General features: G+C 44.8%; 1 protein-coding gene across 3 annotated transcripts; it reads right to left on the bottom strand.

Moving 5' to 3' along the window:
* Positions 1 to 4,304: 4,304 nt before the first annotated feature.
* LOC139797532 (regucalcin-like) lies at positions 4,305 to 19,158 on the bottom strand. Of its 3 annotated transcripts, none has more exons than XM_071746942.1 (7): positions 18,970 to 19,158; positions 11,883 to 12,051; positions 10,410 to 10,592; positions 8,593 to 8,808; positions 6,937 to 7,068; positions 6,290 to 6,444; positions 4,305 to 4,973 (listed from the first exon to the last, which is right to left on the bottom strand). In XM_071746942.1, the coding sequence occupies exons 2-7, from the start codon at positions 12,046 to 12,048 to the stop codon at positions 4,923 to 4,925; spliced, it is 903 nt and encodes a 300-aa protein (XP_071603043.1). In that variant the 5' UTR covers positions 12,049 to 12,051; positions 18,970 to 19,158; the 3' UTR covers positions 4,305 to 4,922. The 3 variants fall into 3 exon arrangements, with proteins under 3 accessions (XP_071603043.1, XP_071603032.1, XP_071603022.1); XM_071746931.1 differs by lacking the exon at positions 18,970 to 19,158 and adding an exon at positions 18,531 to 18,835; XM_071746921.1 differs by lacking the exon at positions 18,970 to 19,158 and adding an exon at positions 18,413 to 18,439.
* Positions 19,159 to 19,725: the final 567 nt, after the last annotated feature.

The following is a 19,725-nucleotide window of genomic DNA, read 5'->3' as shown; positions in this document are numbered from 1 at the left end:
CTTCTTGTTTGCCAATAATAAATTGGATTTATTATTTCCATAATAATTTCCATGTTTTCTGCATGTGAACAGAGGGTCAAAGTTCAATCTCTGTCCTTTGTAGGCACTGCATTATTACCCCCTCAAATCTCAATCCACATTGACACAGAGAGATAATGGAAAGAAGGCAGCAAATGTTTGTGTTTTATGCTGATATGGATATGGAGCATGATAGACTCAAGGTAAAATAAACAAAATATACAAAGCCAAGACATTTCAGGAGGGCAACTATCTCTTTGTTGTGCCAGGGACCTATTTAACCACAGCAGGAAGCCTTGCCAACTTTTTATTTAGTCAGCTGCTTTTTGTCTGACCCCCTCTCATTACCAGATAATATTGTTAAAAAGTAAATAATCAGAACAATAAATAGATAAACAAAGATTGATAGAAAAATTATTATCATAGAATGGCTTGGGTTGGAAGGGATCTGATTGCTCAAAGCCCCATCTAACCTGGCCTTGAACATTTTCAAGGAGAGGGCAGCCACAACTTCCCAAGGCAACCTGTGCCAGTTTCTCACCACCCTCACATAAAAGAATTTCTTCCTAATATGTTATCAAAATCTACCCTCTTTCAGTTTGAAATCATTCCCCCCTCATCCTATCACTACAACCCCTTGTAAAACATCTCTCCCCAGCTTTTCTATAGACTTTCAGGTACTGGAATGCCACTACAAGGTCTCTCTGGAGCCTTCTCTTCTCCAGGCTGAACAACCCAAACTTTTTCAACCCGTCTTCATAAGAGAGGTGCTCCTGCTCTCTGATCGTTTTCATGACCCAGTCTCCTGATCCAGGATTAAGAAATGTTTTCATGTCTTCTTTGCTGCCCAGGATCCTACATACAAGATTAAAAGCCAGTGGGGCAAACCCTATATTCCTGTATTTGCCAATTCCAAGCCTGTGACAGCAGATGGGTGAGGCAGCAGTGCCAGCACTGTCATGATGTTTAACCAGCTTCACTCACATGCCAGCTGCACTTATGAATATTTGCAGACCCTCAGTTTAGATTTAAGAGGTTTTCTCAAAGACATGTCTATCCAGGAAAGCAAGAAAAGATAGTCAGGTTGTCCCCCAGTGGCTAGAACACACAAGGACGAAAATCTTCCCAGTTGAAAGCCTATTCCAAACACCCACAAAAGAATGCAAGAGACATAGGGCTTATCCAGTCTGGGATAGGTTAAACATACACTAAGTATAGTAAATGCTTAGAAAAGCTTACAAAAGGCAGGATGTACAGAGCAATCCCTTACAAGAGAAGCCAGATCCCATCAGTCACTATCTTTTTGACAAGCTGCTTAATGGTCTTGCCTGTAAGCCATACTGGGGAGATACCTCACTGACAGGTTAACTCTGGGCAGGTAGCAGGCTTCCTGCTGTGCTTCTCTCCTGGGGGGCTGACCCACTGTAACACGTGTCTTCAGTCACCTTGTAACCATCTCAGAGCCTCCCCAAGGACTACAGATAAAGTATTGTTCCCTACATGCACAAGGGGAATGACCCCAGTCCCACACCACCTTCCTTCGCCCCTTTGTCCTGCTCAGGGCAAAGGGTCTTTGCTTTAGTTTGGCTAACAAGGTTGGAGAAAATTCCCACTATGGTTTTCAATCAATGCTTTGTAAGTTCTGAAATCTGAAGAGAAGGGGAGGGACTTTGTTCAGCAGGTAGAAATTCATCCTCAAACCCTTCCTTAGCCTGGGAAGCTGTGCCATGATGAGAGATATCCCAAAGCACACAGCCCCTGGAATCTGAAGGAAGCGTGCACAGATACCTCCCTTTAGAGATGGAGGGAAGGAGTGTCTGGAGACTTACAAACCAGTGAGCATCGCTTGCATTCCTGGGGAAGCTCTAGAAAAAAAATTGTGAGGGCATAAAGGATTTCTCAAGACCACATTGTTTCCAAACAATCTACTTTCCTTTTCTGACTGAGAAGCTAGTGGTTAGGCAATTTTGCAAATACTTGGGTATTTTTTTTTTAAATAAGGTATCTGCACACACTTCCTAACTTGTTTTTTAATTAAAGGTTAGGACACTTGACTTACCTCCAAACATCCTGCCTTCACATTCCTCTCTAGACTGGGTAAACAGGAAATCTTGCATAATTGTCACTGTTTCTTATACCAGTTTGGCAGTGACATGTTGCCAGAGGGCATTTAACACCTTTGCTTTTAAGAAGCCACAGCAGTTTAATTACTATTGGAATTATGACTAGGGGGAAAAACAACAGCCTGGCTATTGAGCAAACATTCGAGTGAGCTGAATGTTTTATTTCTCAACTGAGTTTTCTTTGTGCAGGTCTTTGAACTCACCTTCCTGATTCCAGGGCAAGGTAGGAGTGAAGTAGAGCAATGGGCCGAGAGCCTCTGTCCTGTTTTACCAATTATCAAGCCAAGTAGCACAGGAACAAAGTGCTTGCTAATGACCTCAATTAAAAATCTACATTAAGTTTCTGAAAAGTACCTAATGTGGGTTTTACAGCAGGCTTCATGTTAACTGCATTGAATCAATGCACTTCCAAAAAACCTGCTCAGTGCCCAGTATATTCAATAGAATAAAGCTCTCTTCTACAACCCTTAGTTCTCAGATTTCTTTCTGGGCTCTGGCCCAGTTCAATGGGAGGGCTCAAAATATACCATCTACTTCTTCTAAGTCACATTCCCCTTCAAAATGTGTAGCACATAGCCCTGAGATTTTTGGCTTGACTTGCCCTCCATTTGAGCAGAGCACAGAACCACTACTCCTGTTTATCAGCAAGCCAGAAGGCTACCGTGTCAGATAGTTGGCCAATATGGATGTTTTAAAAGGAATAAATCAAGCTGTGTTCTTTTAAGTGCTAGGAGGTGCCCCTTGCCAGGAAAAGGATGATAGTTCTGGAGAACACTGCTAATTCTAGGGGTGATCTGCATACAGCCCCATGGAAACAGTGTTTAACATTACTGAATGGCTAACTGGGTTCCTCTGCTTCTCCATGCATGTGGGAGATTGTCCTCCTGAGGAATGGAGTACTTATTCCCTGCTCACTGTGCCTGAGGGCTAGCCCAAGGCTTTGAATAGTAGTGGTGGAAAGGCCAAATACCAGAAAGACACTGAAACAACTGATCTGGCAAATGATGAGTATTATTGACTTTTTGTAACATCACAAAGTGTCAGCATTAAGGATCAGAAAATGTATTATTTGTTGTACATCTATTCCAGGCAGTAAAAAGGCAGCAAATTCAATGCAAAGTCTAGTTTTCTGTGGATATCTACCAGTCTCAAGCATTCCCAGACAATGGAAGGATCACAATGGTTCAGTAAATCCAGCATAGTGCTGAGCTTTAAAAAATACAGTGAGACTGTGCTTTCTGCAGCACTGTGCTATAATCAGGTTCTGCTTACCAGAACCGGAAGTCATTAAGTTATGGGAGGCAAGGACAGGCTTGTCAGGGCCTAAGGTTGCATAAAGCCAAGAAAGATGGAGCCACCTCCTCCACATCACTCTGTTTTCACACAGGCTCATTTTCCAGCATTTTCCAAAGTGCATTTTACTTACATGCAAGATACTATCTCTGTCCTGCCTGTAGACCATGCAATAGAAGCAGCAGAAAGGGGTGAGCAACTTCTCCACTTCCATTGCTCACCCATTCAGGTTGACCAGGTCTTGACTAGGACCTGGCTCGCTGCAGGTGTGCTGAGGCCTTTGAAGAAGCCTCAAATTCAAAGTCAGCTTTGGTGTAGTTCTTGGTGTGGGAGAAAACCCTGCACAGTTTGGGACAAGAGAAAAACACTGATAGACCTGAGCTGTTCTCCTAGAGAAGAAAGAGGTGAGAGAAATACAGCAAAAAAACTGGGAAGATAGATACAGCACTGAAGGCTTGGACAAGGACTTCATACTCACTACTGAGCTATATGGACCAGAGGTATAAGAAAGCTGACAAAAAAGTGAGATTACTCTAAGTAGAAAGAGAAGCTCAGGGGGAAGAGAAGAAAAAGACAACCTAAAGGAAAAATGGGAGGAGGAAAATACTTGAAATAGGAGAGGAAGAGTGTTACAAGATGAGAAATGAGAAGGTGAAGACATGCATACAAGAAGAAGGCATGTAAAGCAAAGGCAAGACCATGTGCATGGATGCAAATATGACCCCTGACAGAAAAACTAAAGAGCATCAGGTTTTGGTATCACAAGTCATCCAGTAGCTCACAGGCTGTTTGTACCCTGACTGTGTGTGGTCACTCATCATTTTCATGGTACTGTTTGAATGCAGGAAAAAAAACCACCATATAAGCATATTTAAAATACCGTGGCATATTTTATTTTCAGCAGCATAAATGATGTCCTTAAGACAAGATAGAAAAAATCATAACAAGGCAAATTGAAACAGGCTAGCAAGGATGTAAAAATGGATTCTAGATACTACATATAGGTAGTATTCAAGATCACCAAGAAAACAGGTCAGAGAAAATCACACAGTAGAGAGGCAGTCCAGTTCAGGTCATTACTCTTAAAATGTTTATTAAAATCTGCCATATCATTGCTGGTATGTCACTGTAACATAAAAAGACAAACCAGGAACAAAAAAGACAAACCAGTTCTTTGGGAACAATACAGACTTGAAAATCCAGAGCTGGTTATCAGAAAGTTCAACAAAACTAAGCTTGAGCTTGAAGAGGTTTATGAAAATTCACAAAAGCTATCAAGGTGTAACACAGATTGCCCTTTACCTCTCTAACCTATTTCATCAAGACAGGGGCCCACAGAAGAAGGAATATCTTCAATTCCAAACAAGCACTCTCTCAAATGTGGGTTTAGAAATCCTCACACAGAGAAATTCTGTAGTTATTTGACTTTGCCTTGTCAGAGTTACTACAAGATGCAAACATTTCTTCTTTGTTACTTAGCTTCAATGTTCAAGCAGCATAGAAATTCTGTGGGATTCCTTTCACACCCAGACCTGTTATCTATTTAAAAAATAAATAAATAAAAGGGAAGTAAGGAAGAAGATAAAACTCCAACTGAGTACAACAGAAACATTCAAAAGTTGTACAACAAATATCACAGCAACCCAACCGTACACTGAGGGTCCCCTGCTTCAAGAGGAGCCCAAGAAGAGTCATTATATGGAGTTGGTTAGAACATGCTAAGATTAAGTTCTTCAAGATTATCAAGCAATACTCAATAATTTTGTAAATCTATGCATTACCTTTGGCCCTTACATGTGGTCCCTACCTCCATATTAACCAAACAGGTTATAGTAACTTTTAATGCTCTTTGCCCATGCAAGACAAATGGGAGTTATCATTCTCTTCTAGACCTGGAGGACTAAGTAACAGAGATAAAGAAGGCAAGGCTCATAATGACCTTTTGGTATTTAATTCTCCAGCAGGCTCCTAAATATTGCTGCTTAAGAAATCTTATCAGTTCTTGGCTATAGGAAATCTGCTCTAAGCACTGATTTCAACTAGAAGGTCCCAGATTAGATACCCAACCCTCCTGGAACGTGTCTTCATTCTATTGCCAAACTGATAATGCAGTTTGGTTTTTTCCATTTCCCCTCATTTACAACCTTTCCCTTTCATGCTATAGTCAATTATCAGGGAATGATGGCAATTGCTGATTAAGAACTGCATTTTGTTCTCCTCTCATACTTTTTGCTAATGGACAGGAAAGTGAAGAGAGAAACATGTTTCGTCTTCAAGAACCCTGAACAAAAATGTGGCTTATCAGTTTCTCAAAATGTAGCCAGTGCTTTTAACAGAATGAAAAAAAAAAAAAAAAAATCCCAAAAGTTTTGAGATTGGGATGCAAAGCTCTGCACTGGTGAATTTAAGCATTAATTTTTTAAAGACCAGTCAGTGTTGTAAATATTTAGATACCCTGACACAACTAAAAAACAAGAATTAAGGGAGTGAAATTTTTTATTAAACTCTAGGAAGAGATAGGAGCAAGACCCAGTTCCTTATAATGTATTACAGAATATGCTATACAGAGCAATATGCTTTACAGAGTAGACCCAAATCCACCACCAGCTGCCTTGTCTAAACACCATATCAACATTTTGTCTAGCAATTTCTCCAAAATCTTCCTTCCAAACACTTCAGCAGCCACACAAAAGCACCTGCGCCTGGACCAGGAATAAGCAACAAATCTGGATGAACACATTGTGTGAGCAGGATGAATGAGGACAGGGCTGCTGCAGCCCAGGGGCATCTCACTCCCTGAGCACAAGGCTTGGAAGGTCAGACAAACAGAAAGAAAGAAAGAAAAATATGATCACCTTGAAAATCTCTCCTGCATGAGGTTCCTTGGCTAAGGCTGTCTTGTCCAGTCCATCATATGCAGAAGTGACATACATTTCTGAGTAGTCTTTTCCACCAAAGCAGCAAGAGGTGATCCTCGGAGTAGGGAGCCTCACAGTTTGGATTCTTTTCCCTGGGGAAAAAGTGCACAACTTTTTCCTAATGTCCCTTTTTCTGGGAAGCATTGTAAGGGCACATGATGCAGATGTGGCATTTACTCAGATGTGGCCTGGGGTGACTATATTCCCTAACAGTGTTTCCCGCTTAAACACATCAACCCTGAGATTTTTTTTCTTTCTTAATTACAGGTTTATAATGTTTCTCACAATATATATGCAATGCAATTCTTTTTCTTAGTGGCATTATTAAGTGTTATGCATCAGCAGACTGTGGGAGCAGGGGTACCCAGCGTTGGGAGCCAGCATGGGGAGCACCACAGCATCACATCTCTCCATGTGATCAGAGCCTGGACCAGTGATGCTCACAGCAACCCATCAGGAAGAAGCAGGCTATAAGCAAAGCTTTCTTACCTCACCTTCAAACTATTCCTCCTGGCTGCCCTTCCTCTTGTGCTCGTGGCACAGAGGTGACCCTCAATATGCACATCCTGGTGGAGAGGCCTTACCTGTCTCTGGGTCTATACGAATGATCCTTCCGCCATCAATACAGGCCACCCAGAGCTTCCCTTCTGCATCAATGCACATCCCATCAGGCATTTGCTCCTCCCTTTCTAGATGGTACAAAAGTCTGGGGCAGGCTGCAAGGAGAATCAAAAAGATGATGTCACATGCACTGGTACCAGTTCTGCACCAGATCCCAGTCTAACATCTTCCATGCTCTTGCAAACAAGTAAGTTCATTTTCTCTGACAAAGTTGTGCTGCAAAACATATGCCACATGTGCACTTCACAGATGCCTTAAAAGGCTAACTCAGCTTGGCAGAACAAGACCCTAACAGAGCCATTGTGGTTGGGATTGCATTGAATTAGAGTTCCTATTATTTTAACAAGAGAAAAAAAAATACCTCTGTTTCTCTTGTTAACCTGCTAGTTAACAATACCTGCTGGTTAACCATACCACATCTGCTGCAAGCACAATAACTTTTCCTGGGCTTTCATGATTCGTGGCAGCCTGGACATATTTTTATTAGCAGTAAATCCCATAAATAAGGACTTGGGATTAAGTGTTGGTAATAAGCAATCTCCACCCACTTAAAGATTAGGAACTTTACTTTTTAATGGCCAATGAAGCTTTGGTTTAACCAGTTTTGATTAAGCCTGGACGCCAGCTGCCAGCACTCAAGGCTGCAGTACCAATGGGTTGGTGGGCATATGCATGGTCTATGGGGTGGTGCCCATGGGCAGCAGTCTGCTCTGGCCCCATGCCTTATGGCCATTACACAACCCAAAAATAGACAGACACCAGCATAAAGCCAAGGCCAGAAAACTCAAACTCACTATGTTTTTGTATTTAGGGGGGAAATGGTGCATTAAATCTTCTCTAGAAAACTCGTCTCCTAAAATCTGTAGAATTAGATAGCAGAGAAAACTGAAATGTAAGTAGTTGTAGTTATTTTATACAATTTCTACTCAGCATTAATCAAAGTCCATACTGATTAGAGTACAAAGGTGGTTCAGACATTTAAATTCCCATGGAATATAATGGATGATATAACAGGTGTTTTGATACAGCACAAAAATATTTCACAGAGTTTTGAAATGAGGTTGAAATGAAATGGAAAAAAATCCATTTTGCTTGGATTTAAATTTCCCTTTATGTGGCTATTATAATAACTGTCTAGGAACTGAATTTAAGTGAAATCTGCCGGACATCTGAAGATAATTTTAATTTCAGAACTGGGAAACTTCAGTCACAATGATAACTTGATTTTTAAAATACATTTCAGTGACATATCTGCGTGCTCATTCTGTATTTGTATTTATGGAGCTAGCACAAAGGTTTCCAGTAGATGGCACTCAAGAATAAATAGCATCCTATAAGCTAATTCTATCTCTGCAGAACAAACTCCTTCTTGCTCGCAGCTCCTGGAACATGTCTAAATATAAACTACCTATCCAGATGAAAGTAAGCTGAAAGTTTGTCCTTAGACAAATACACCTAGCTTGTAACTAAATGAAAAAAAACCACAGCCAGCCTGCTGACAAGCTCCAACCAGCAGATACGAGATCTGCCAAATAAATCCCTGAGTATTAGGTGCCCAGGTCTCGCTGCAGAAAGAGCCTTAGTGCCACTTGCCACCCAATTCAGAAAAGCGCGTGTACCGATGGTTCCAGTCTGCACATCATAGCTGAAGGCATGCACAGCGTATGTTAGGCTGTCGATGTGAAAGAAGGTCCTGTGGTCCAGGGACCAGTCCAGACCATTGGAGATGTCCACCTGGCCTAACTGTTTGATTACCGAATGGTCAGGGAAAAGGGTATAGAGAGCGCCTTGCCGCCTCGCTCGGACCCCAGGTGCTGTCTCTTCAGCCATCGTACCTGAAATGGAAACAGGAGCACCGGTTAGAAAGTAGAAGTTTGTTCATCGTGCTTCATAAAACCTCCTCTAAGGGGAACTAAGAGGTTCTAGGGAGAAAGCAAACAAGCAGGTTGCATCAAAGTGCTGAGCAAGAGGAAAGGGAGCCCACCAGAAGCAGCTGTCTCTCGTGGAGGTGATCCCTGCCACCAAAAGGACAAGTCCTTTCTTTCTATGAGGTTTTAGTCACAGACACCAAAGACCCAAAGGACCACACACTAGAGACAGATTTTGCTCGCAGCAAAAGCCAAGATGCTGGCAACCATCATGTTCTCCTTTTGTTATTGTTCTTTATTGCAGGCTACTTTCAAAATTTAAATGGGCCATAACCTTAAAATACAATTGATGTAATCATAGAATCATACAGTGGCTTGTGTTGGAAGGGACCTTAAAGATCATTTAGTTCCAAGACCCCTGCCATGGGCAGGGACACTTTCTACTAGACCAGGTTGCTTAAAACCTGGCCTTAAGCACTTCAAGAGAGGGGGCATCCACAACTTCTCTGGAAAACCTGATGTAAATCCTGGTTATTTCAGAAGCAAGTGGTGAATACTACAGAAGTGAGATTTTTTTTCTTAATAACTTTATGCCTGAATGTTACACTCATTATATAGTTTCTCATCCTTTCTCTTCTGGAAAGGAGACAGCTCTGCAGTGACAGGAAGCACTTGAAGAGGCATTTAGGCCTTCTTTTAACTGTGACAGATATTCTCTGTTGCTTTCTCCTTTTAGAAGACATGAGCTTATTTTACACCACTCTTTTACTGTTGAAAGCATTGATGCACCACACCACTAGAAATGGGTGTGCAAAGAACATTTTTCTCTCTCTCTTGCCTTTCACTCTAACAATACATCAGCCCTCAAGTATAACCATGAGTCAAATGAGTTTCATTATTTTTGGCACATTTGAAATAAGAAGAAAAGGCTGGATGACTGGCAAAACAAATACAGAGCTATACTCTCTCCCATCAGTCACTCTCCACTTGCAGTGTGGATTGCTATGCTTGGCTCATCAGTTGTATGAGAGGAAAAAAAAACCATGGGGGGAACACAGCTGCATTTTAACCTGAAGCAAAAGTCTCTCTCCTTTCAGGAGGCCAGGTATCACTCTCCACATCCCTGCTTTTTATCTGCTGACCTGGGAGGCTGTGCATGAGGAGCTGGGACCTGGGACCTGGGAGCTGCAGTGCATCTTCTGCTCTAGGAACCACATCTTCCTCTACACCTTCAGAAACCTTCACCTGCATGAGCCTTTCACCAGCTTTTCACCTCCCATTTAGGCAAATGTTTGAAAAACATTGTCTGCCAAGTAGAAGGGCAGCCCCTCCTGCAGAACATCCCTTGTCTACAGCCTCTGTCCTCATTTGGGACAGAGGATGTAGGGTCCCTTTTCCTCCACCAGCAGGCAGTAACCATTCACAAAACAGCTAATGCTTGCAATGTTGATTTTTGTGGGGAACTCAACGGAGGAATTGAGAACATGGAAAAAAATGCACTATACTAAATACACTGTTGTGTTATTTGTTCCTCTTTGCTCTGGGGGAAATTTCTGCCAGGAACTTACCAGCAAAAAACCTCCCCTTTGGATCCACTTTCCCATCATTGAACCTGTTGTTGGGTTTATCTTGCTCGAGCTCAAGAATGGTGGTGACCTCCTGAGTGTCCCAGTCCAGACAGGCAAACCTGGTCCCCAGGGCAATGATGTAGCCCCCGCACTGCCGTAACGCCACTGAGCCAACACGGGCATCTGTGGATGAGAGGGAATGAGGGACAGTGGGCAGATCTGAAGCCATCAGTCAGCCCTATCCCTCCCCCCCCCCCCCCTCACTTCAAGCACCTGGGCTTGATTGGAACATTCCTGAATCAGGAAAGGCTGAGCTGATGCCAAGATCCTTCTCCCCCTGTGTCCTGGTTTGGGCCAGGATAAAGACAATTTTCTGTCTTGTACTTTTGCTTTCAGCTAAGTCTTGTGTAGGTAGTTGCACTTGCTGAAATTAACAGCAAGTTTCTCAGACAGTGTCTGCTTCTAGGACTGATAACACTCGCTGTTTATAGTTACAGCCAGAGACTGGTGTGCAGAGCCAAGACACTGCTCAGCTCTGAGGAACATTTTGCCCTCCAGAAGGAGAGAAGGAGTAAAGAGGTCGCACCTGCAGCGCTCCTTTGGGGAGGAACAGGCAAGATAGATACCAGAGTATTCCATCCCATACATGTCATACTCAGTATAAATTTGAGGGATCAACAAGGGTCAAACCCCTTCCTGCTTCCCCTTCTTCACCTGTCCCCATTTGCTTCATCATCCTGGGAGGATTCCATCCGTTCATCAGCCTGTGCTCCTGATCCATGCCAGCCCATATCTGTGTGTTCCTGCCTCCAGCTCCCGACTGCTGCTGACCCCAGGAGTCCAGCCTGGACTTTCCCAGAGCTGCCCTGCAGCCTCGGTGGTGACGTGAGAGTTATTGGGGGGAAAAGGGGGAGGAATGTGGTATCAATTTTCCTGTATATTTGTATATATTTAGTATTTTTTTTTCCTATTTATCATTAGTGTTTCATTAAAGTTGTGTAGTTTAGTTTCCAATCATAAGTCCCTCTCCCTTATTCTCTCTCCTTTCTTTATCAGGGAGGGGGGGGGGGGATTAATATAGAGCATCTGTTACTGGGTTTAATTGCTGGGCCAGTGTAAAACCCTGACACCCTGGGATCATTTGCACATCCCACTGACTCTCTATTCTCCAGGTCTTTCCAGCTCCTGGGCAGACACAACCCTTAGTACTGTGCCTTCTCCTCTGGAGGTCCCAGATGAAATATGCCTTCCCATTGGAGCTTAGAAAGGCCAACACATGCATGGCCCTCCACAGTCCCCTCTGCTTGGCTGGCTTGGGCCAGGCCATGCTTAGCAATGTGTCACAGGAGGACAGAGCATGTGGCCTCGTGGAAAGTGAGGGAGAGCACCGTGCTGTGGGACTTCTACAAGGAGTGATGGACAGAGGTGGACAGAGAAGGCTCCCAGGCTGAAGAGGTGAGGACAGACACTTACCCACGGACACACTCTGCACCTCGTTGGTGAGCGGGCTCCAGCGGCAAACTTTCTGTGAGTTAATGTCTACATAGACAAGTGCATTCTCTCTTTCTTCCCAGACGGGGCACTCTCCCATCCTGTTCTTCTCCTTCACAACAGATTCAATTTTTATGGAGGAGCACATGGTCTGAGGGGAAGAGGGACAATAAAGGGTTCAATTATAAATGCTCATGTGCATTCTTCACACACAAGATGCTTAAAATCAGAGCTTGTAAATGGCAAAGCCCCCCAAACCCCACATGACAGAGTAATTTAAGAGGTTCTTACAACATTTCCATGGCCTTATGACTGTGAACTTGATAGACCAAAGATTCTCCATAGCAAACCCCTCCTTGGTTACAGACTTTAAACCAGAGCTGCTGCTGAGGCACTCACCTCTAGGCAAGGAAGGGCTGGGGACATTGCCCTGAGCTGGCAACCCCACAGCTGGGGATCTGTGATACTGAGGGTCAGCCAGACCATGGGGAGGGACTGCTGCCAGCAGGACCAGTGGGTCAGGAATCTTTTTGTGGAGAGACAAGGCTCTGCTTATTAATACAGATGCACTGACTTGCTTTGTAGGAAGATGTATACACACCCATAACGGGGTGGCTGCAGTTTGCTACCCAGGCCACTATAAATCAAGCAGCTGTTCCCACACAGAATCAGTGTGAACATGCAAACACTGGGGAAGGCTCCTGCTTTTGAAATCCTGCTGCCTTGTTTTCCCTCCAAGCGTTTTCTCCTCATCACCACCCTGACCACTCCATTCAGGGCTTCAATCCCTGCCACAAAATCCAAATTTCACCCTGTGTCAGGCTGAGGGGTGTAATAAACCCTCTTGCTGCTTTGGGGCCAAGGCCACCTATCCCATCCCAGGTGCCTGCTCCTGTTAGGGGGGTGTTGATACCCCATTCCCCTGTCCCACCTGTAGCAGCATGTCCATGGGGACAAGGTGCCCGTGCCACATCTTTGTGTCCACACCACCTTCGGTGCCTCCTCCTTAGAGCTACTAAGATGATTAAGGGAGTGGAGCATCTCCCTTATGAGGAAAGGCTGAGGGAGCTGGGTCTCTTTAGTTTGGAGAAAAGGAGACTGAGGGGTGACCTCATCAATGTTTTCAAATATGTAAGGGGTGAGTGTCAGGGAGATGGAGTTAGGCTTTTCTCAATGGTGACCAGTGATAGGACAAGGGGTAATGGGTGTAAGTTGGAGCATAGGAGGTTCAAGTTGAATATCAGAAAGAATTTTTTTACTGTAAGGGTGACAGAGCCCTGGAACAGGCTGCCCAGGGGGGTTGTGGAGTCTCCTTCACTGGAGACATTCAAAACCCGCCTGGACACGTTCCTAGGCGATGTACTCTAGGGGGCCCTGCTCTGGCAGGGGGGGTTGGACTAGATGATCTTTCGAGGTCCCTTCCAACCCCTAGGATTCTATGATTCTATGATTCCAAAATGAGTACCTCTGACCCCCGGGCCTACCCTGTCCCAGCCATGGTGTGTGGGATGTGACCCATAACCTCCATTTGGCTCTTGCAAAAGGAAGGGGCCCTCTGGCTGCCTCCCTCCCTTCATGGCTCATGGAGACACCACTGCTACACCCCCGGCCTCGGCCCACTTTTTTTCCACAGATCTGAGAGATATTTCCTGGGAGGCAGCCAGTCCCTGACACAACACTATTCCTACGGGATTACTGTCTTCAAGTGGGCATTGTTTCCTAGTAGGTGAGGTGGTGATAAAGTTTGCAGATAATTAATTAGCCCTAATACGCCTCAGAGTACGTGGGAGGTGCCTGCAACCTCACTGAGTGGAAACTCAGCCAGGGCTGGGGACTCAGGATCTTCCCCACTCCCCTGCCCCAGGCACACATGGCAGGGGTCACACAGCCAAGGTGAGATCCAAACCCATTTGTCAAAGATATCCTTCTCCCTTCCAAGAAACATGGCCATGAGAGGCCGGGCAGTGACCTGCTCCAGAGCAGAAAGTCTCCACTGCAGATGAGGATATGCAGCAAGATGCCAGAAAACCTCCTATAAAACCTGTTAAGCCATGCTGGAGCTGGAGGAGTGAGTTTCTCTCAGGTTAAAGTTTTGTGTCACGTGGCTGCTATATTTGGGACCCGAGGCTTGGGGGCACAGCACTGACTTGATTGCATTGTGGTCTGGTTTCCCACAGGAAAATGGGGTTCAGCAGCAGCCCGGCATCCACACGGCTCTCACAGAGGCAGAAAGACTCCAGACCTAAAGCAGATGGCGTGTATTTATCTCATTGGTTGCTCCATTGACCCGACCAGGCCTTATTATACCTTTCTCTTGTGCAATTTATAATAAACCTTCCTCATCCCACCAGCCGTCTCCTCATTTACTGCCCCTTCTCCAGCTTCTGCAGCAACAGAATAGGCCCCCTGGCAGATAAACCATGGTGAAACATAAGCCATGGTGAAACACTGATTCACAGACCTGTCCTGCAGGCTGTGTCAGGAGTACAAACTCACACCGTCACCAGCTCCTTCACAAGCCAGAGGCAGGGGAGAAACCAACACTCCTGCACCAGCTGTCTGCCTGCCCGTCTCACATCCCCCCTCTCCAATGCTTTGGGACTTGTCCTGTCCCACAGTCTCAGAACTCATCTACCCTCCCCAGCTCCATGTTGAGCCTCATCATCCTTCCTCTTCACCAAGGAAATAGCTCCCCCATGTCCCCTCAACTGAGGGTCTTATTTTTTTTCCCCTAACAGCTGAATCTTTCAGCTCAAATTTCCCCCATTTTTAAGGAGGGCAACTAGAAGGGAAGATTTGTGCCTTATTGGCTGAGGTTTCTCTAATTTTTATAAGCAGCTGAAAATGGAGGCTTCTAATGGAAGGCATCATTCAACCCTAAAAGGCAGCACTGCCCTCCAGAAGAGTCCATACGAGCTGGCAGGGATGCAGCCCTTGGTCTCTCACCCACACCCAGTGGTCCCACCTCTCGCCAGCACACTGTGGAGCTGCTTAGAAAGCAGCAGAATGAATGCAGCATTGCAGAGGGAAAAATGAGGAACTGAACCCCAAAATTCCTATTCAAAACATCCCAGCTCCACCATTCCCCAGGCATCCTGCCTTTCCTGCACCTTCTTATGTTGCATTTCTCATCCTGCTTGCTATAGCACTGATCCATCAGAGATGAGTACACAGGAAAAAAAATAAAGAGCAATTCCAAACAGAAAGCACCAAATCCTTCTGTATTCTCCTCAAACAAACCCCCCAAGGATGAAAACATCACATCCACCCTTCCTGTAGCCTCTCTGCCACATATCAGTAGTGTTTTATCCTCCTGGACTCATGCCTAAACACCTCACAGAAAGTAGGGGTGACACCAGGTAACACAAAACGTTTTCCAAGTGAAACTGTTTGAAGTTATCCGAATTTGGAGACTGTAAGAAAAAAATTCCTAGTAGGAATGAAAAAATAACATAAAAGCATCCAGTCTGGTCTAAAACCTAAGGCTTCCTTCTGGTATATTTGAAAATAGTCTTTCTAACACCAGTCCACATCCCTTTTCAAATCATCTTAGCAAAAAAATTGGTTGTTTTGGCACACCTAAGATACAGGAAAAATACAAACAAATAACTGGCCTTAAAAGGTTTCTTTGCTGTTTCTCCCTGCTCTTGTGCAAACATAGATAGTTTCATTTTTAATCTCAAGATAAGCTTCAACTAAGCAGGCAGACAGCTAAAGATTTCAATGTGCATCCAGTGAAACAACCATCTGTGTAAACAGAGGAATCTCAAGAACCTTTTTCCTCTTGGTCAGACATCTGAGTATGATCCAAGCTGGAGGACACCTATGTGAAACTCAGCAGTTCATCACAACACACCTGCTAAGGAAAATATTGCAAGACCTGGGCTGGTGTCTCTTTTCCAGCACTGGCCCAATGAAACCAGCTGCTGTTTTCAGCCATGATTAAAAATGTGCAATAATTGATGTTATCTGCATGGAAGAGGTAACCCTTTACGTTTTGGATTCAGTCAGCAGTCACATGAATGATGAGGCATGGACCAAAGCCCTTCTGAACGGTGTGGTTCCCAGTGCCAGCAGTGGAACATGTGATAGGGAAAAATCCTTGCTCAGTATTTTTCTCCTGTCATGAGAGTGGGAGAGGGAAATTGGGATGTTGCACCATTCAGTCTCCTTGAGGGCTAGACCAGTCATCCCAAATTCAGGGGCAAATGAACATCTCAGGTAATAGAAAGGGAGGTTAATAAAAAGATGCAGGGAAGAGTTTTGTAGTATGAGTCACTTTGAATCATAAGGAAAAAAATATGCTTGTGATTAAGGCATATTAGCACCATTAAGATTATCACAGCTCCAATTCCCAGCTGTGCCACAGCCTTCTTGTGTGCGAGTCGCCACCTTGGCAGAGAGCTGTGGGCTGCTGTTTGCAGCATGCACAGGGTAGGACTTCGACCAGGGAGCCACAAGGATTGACACAAATGCTGCAAGACAGCAATCTTGCTTAGCTGTTCAGACTTCCTTTTTTTTTTTTTTTTCTTTTTTTGTCATTTACCATTTTTTTTTGCCTGTGGGAAGTGAAGGTGGGAGATGCCAGGTGCCTTCTGCTACTCAGCCCTGCCTAGCAGAGATAGGGGACAGCAGGGGCACCCCTCCAGCAAACTGGGGACAAAGACAGGCTTGCACTGGGGACAGAGTCCAAGCTGGGCAGTGAGCCAGAGCTACCACCAGCATTTTGGTGCCGAGGCACCTCTCTGGGTCCTGCCTGCGAGGGGGCAAGAAGGGAGGCAGATTACTGTGGGGCAGGCACCGCTGCCCCTACCACAGTCAGCTAGGGCAGAAGCTGCCTGGGGAGGAACTGGCCCCAAACCAACATGCTTTTCTTTACTCATGCAAGACTCTAATGACCATTTTAATTTGGTGTTCAAATGATTCACAGGATTAACATTTTTCCCAGATAAGTAAATAGGTGAGATAGAGCTAGTATTATCCTATCGTAGTCACCATCGATTCCAATTCAGAGATTAAAAAATTACAGCCCAAAGCCAGAAACAAATTCAAATATTTCTAGCAAAAAACACAGTAATATTTCCAGCTAAAACTCCTGCCAAGATTTCTATACTACAAGCAAAGTTGTGAGTGCCTTGAGGACGCTTCTCAGCTTTCCATGGGCTCCCAGCCTGAGCAGTCAGCTCTATCCCCTTTAAGCCTGAACCGTCTGTCTCTGCTTTGGTCTCACCACATTTTTCACATTGCTCTCTGCTTTCCTTTTTTTAACTAACAAGATAATTCTGAAGAGAGGTGCATATTTTTTGCCATAGCATTTTCAGCTGGAAGACATATTTGAAAGGAAATTTCTGATTTAAGATAATTTTAACTGCTTTCATTTAACAAGTGACTGGTTCACAAGTGCAGGGGGGGGGGAGGAAAAAAAGATTATCTTTTTTTCTGCAAAATATTTCCCAAAGCATTTTTTTTCTAAAGGAGTTTTAATGGAGTAACCTACATTTGTCATTCAGCAATTTTCTTCTGGTGACTTGACTGACTTCCCCACCACAGGCTGTGGCAAAATAAAACCACGTCATGGAGAGGGATAAAGCATTCACCTCACCACAACAAAAACAGAAAAAAAAAAAAAAAGCATATGCTGCTTTCCTGGCAAGCAGCAGCTCGGATGCAAGATCATGGGTGGCACTAAGCAGGACAGCAGCTGGGAAAGCACTTCCAGAGCATGTCTTTCTAATTTACTTGGGTGGCTTCAAAGCTCTGTGGACACCCCCCACCACGTTCGGCGCTGTCTCTTATTCCTTCCCCACCGACTTCTGGATGCCCAGCACAAGCATCGCACAAGCATTTCCATGTCCCCTGTGCCCATCTTTCCAGAAACTGGTCACTTTAGGAGACATACCTCAAATGCTTGTGGATGCTGTTGATGCATGGTGTAACCCCACAGCAGAAGGTGCACGTTTCTGTTCCTAGCCAGCCAGATATTAATAATTTCCACATTGTACAGAGCCGGTCACGGCCATGTACTTTATATGTTTCTAACGTTACTGGGTCACAAAGCAGGAATTTAAAGCCAAGTTGCCAAAGGCAGCCACACATCCCTCTACTTCTGGCTGAGACTCCACCGCAGCATCTCTTTCTAGGGTGTCTTCCCCTCTCCCTTCCCACTGCTTTGGTCTACTCTGATGAGAATCCTACCGCTTCTTTTTGCAGTCCCTAATTTTTATCAACATGGTGTGGTTGGAAGATTGTTATCGAGGTATTAATGCACCACACATATTAGTATGGTATTTAAATAATTTTGTCTTCTGTTACCTACAGGCTTGCACTCAGACAACAGCTCTGAATTTGTTCCCGTGGTTTTACAATATTTAATAAATCCATTACTCCCCTCTGCTTTTCACAGCTCACATTACAGTCGTGTCACTTATTTCTTCGGGGGCTCCGTCCCAGCTTTCATTACTCTGAAAACTCAACTTTGCATAAAACCCTGATTTCTTACAGTCATTCCTCACCTCTAGAGTCATGTTCTGTGGCTGCCTCCCTCTTGGAGACAACCAGAGACAGGGTTAGAGCTAACAAAGACAGCACAGTTATTAAAAACCCCAGGCAGGCACAGGTGTAGCTACTCACTCCAGCGGTATCCCACTCGGCAGTGCTGTCCAAAAGCGAAGTCAAGGCTTATCTTCTCTTGGCTTCACCCTTTTGTAGGAAGGGTGTGTTCCTTCCCAAGCGCTTGAGATGGGAAGAATGGGAGCTCCCCAGGCAGTCAGTGCCTCCTGCTTTTTTTTTTTTTTTTTTTTTTTTTTTGGCAGAGTTATTTTGCCAGCAAAGGATTACTCGACTTTTCTCCAGCTTGGGACATTGGAAATAAATACGCTTCACCTCCAAGTATAGATTTTGGTCACGAGGGTGAAGAAACCCTTCCGGGCACAGCAGCTGCTCCTCCTGATACAGCCTTCCCTGTCACTGGGTTTTTGCTCAACCCTGATTGAAATCAGTGCAAATCTTTGATCCAAAGAGGTGAGTGCCACTAACAAGCAAGGGATTAAACAAAAGCCAGGAGCCTTACCTAATTGAGGGAACCGCTCAGCCCTAGTTTGCCAGATCCAGCTCTCTCTGTCATGGGACTTGAGTCAAAACACACCAGCAGTGCCTGTCTGGGCTCCTCCGGGCTGGGGCGCGGGAAGAAGCTACAGGTTCTGCACCGGAGGCTGTGGCACAGCCCACTCCCAGGGCATTTCAGCAAGGTTGGAAATACAGCTCTCCTGGCAAGAGTTGGCTCTTCCTGCTCATGTGATGCCTGTGAAACCGGTGTGACAAAGCTGAAGGGGGGGGGGGAGGAGGAGGTGGCATTTATTTGTAAAATCTCTACAGCAGCTTATTTTACCTGCTCCTGCTCCCACACTCGCAGACATGCGTGATGAGAGGGTTCCAGTCCTCCCTGTGTCTCCAGGCTGCCTCTTGACCAACTACTCCTTGACTGAATCTTTTGTAACAGATGCTGCTATCACATTTCTAGCACAACAACAACAAAGTAGAAGGACCAGCAGGCATCCTTTGCTGTGCTGGCAATCACCCTACTGCCATTGCAGTGGGGTGAGGGTGAGCACGGGGGTAAAACCCCACGGTGCAGGAACCTCTGCAGCACAATAGCAATGGCTGAGGGAGATTAACTGGGTTTCTAGCTAGTTCTGCACAGTTCCTGAGCAACACTTATTGTGGGGTTCACAACTTCAGCAAGGCCAGAGCCCTAAATTTGCCATGCTCACTATCATCCTCAACACCTTAGCAACACACAGAGCAAACGAAGGATGGTGGATACTCA

The sequence above is a fragment of the Heliangelus exortis genome, chromosome 1, assembly GCF_036169615.1.
Source record: "Heliangelus exortis chromosome 1, bHelExo1.hap1, whole genome shotgun sequence".
Lineage (NCBI taxonomy): Eukaryota > Metazoa > Chordata > Aves > Apodiformes > Trochilidae > Heliangelus > Heliangelus exortis.
The sequence above is the reverse complement of the archived record's forward strand: the minus strand, read 5'-3'. Positions and strand labels throughout refer to the sequence as shown.

What these genes read in the sequence shown, in the direction of transcription:
- LOC139797532 (XM_071746921.1), bottom strand. An exon ending in TCGTATAGACCCAGAGACAG is followed by an intron (nt 6,445 to 6,936) that starts GTAAGGCCTCTC and finishes CTTTTTCCCCAG; the next exon opens with GGAAAAGAATCCAAACTGTG. An exon ending in ATGCAGGAGAGATTTTCAAG is followed by an intron (nt 4,974 to 6,289) that starts GTGATCATATTT and finishes TTTTTTAAATAG; the next exon opens with ATAACAGGTCTGGGTGTGAA.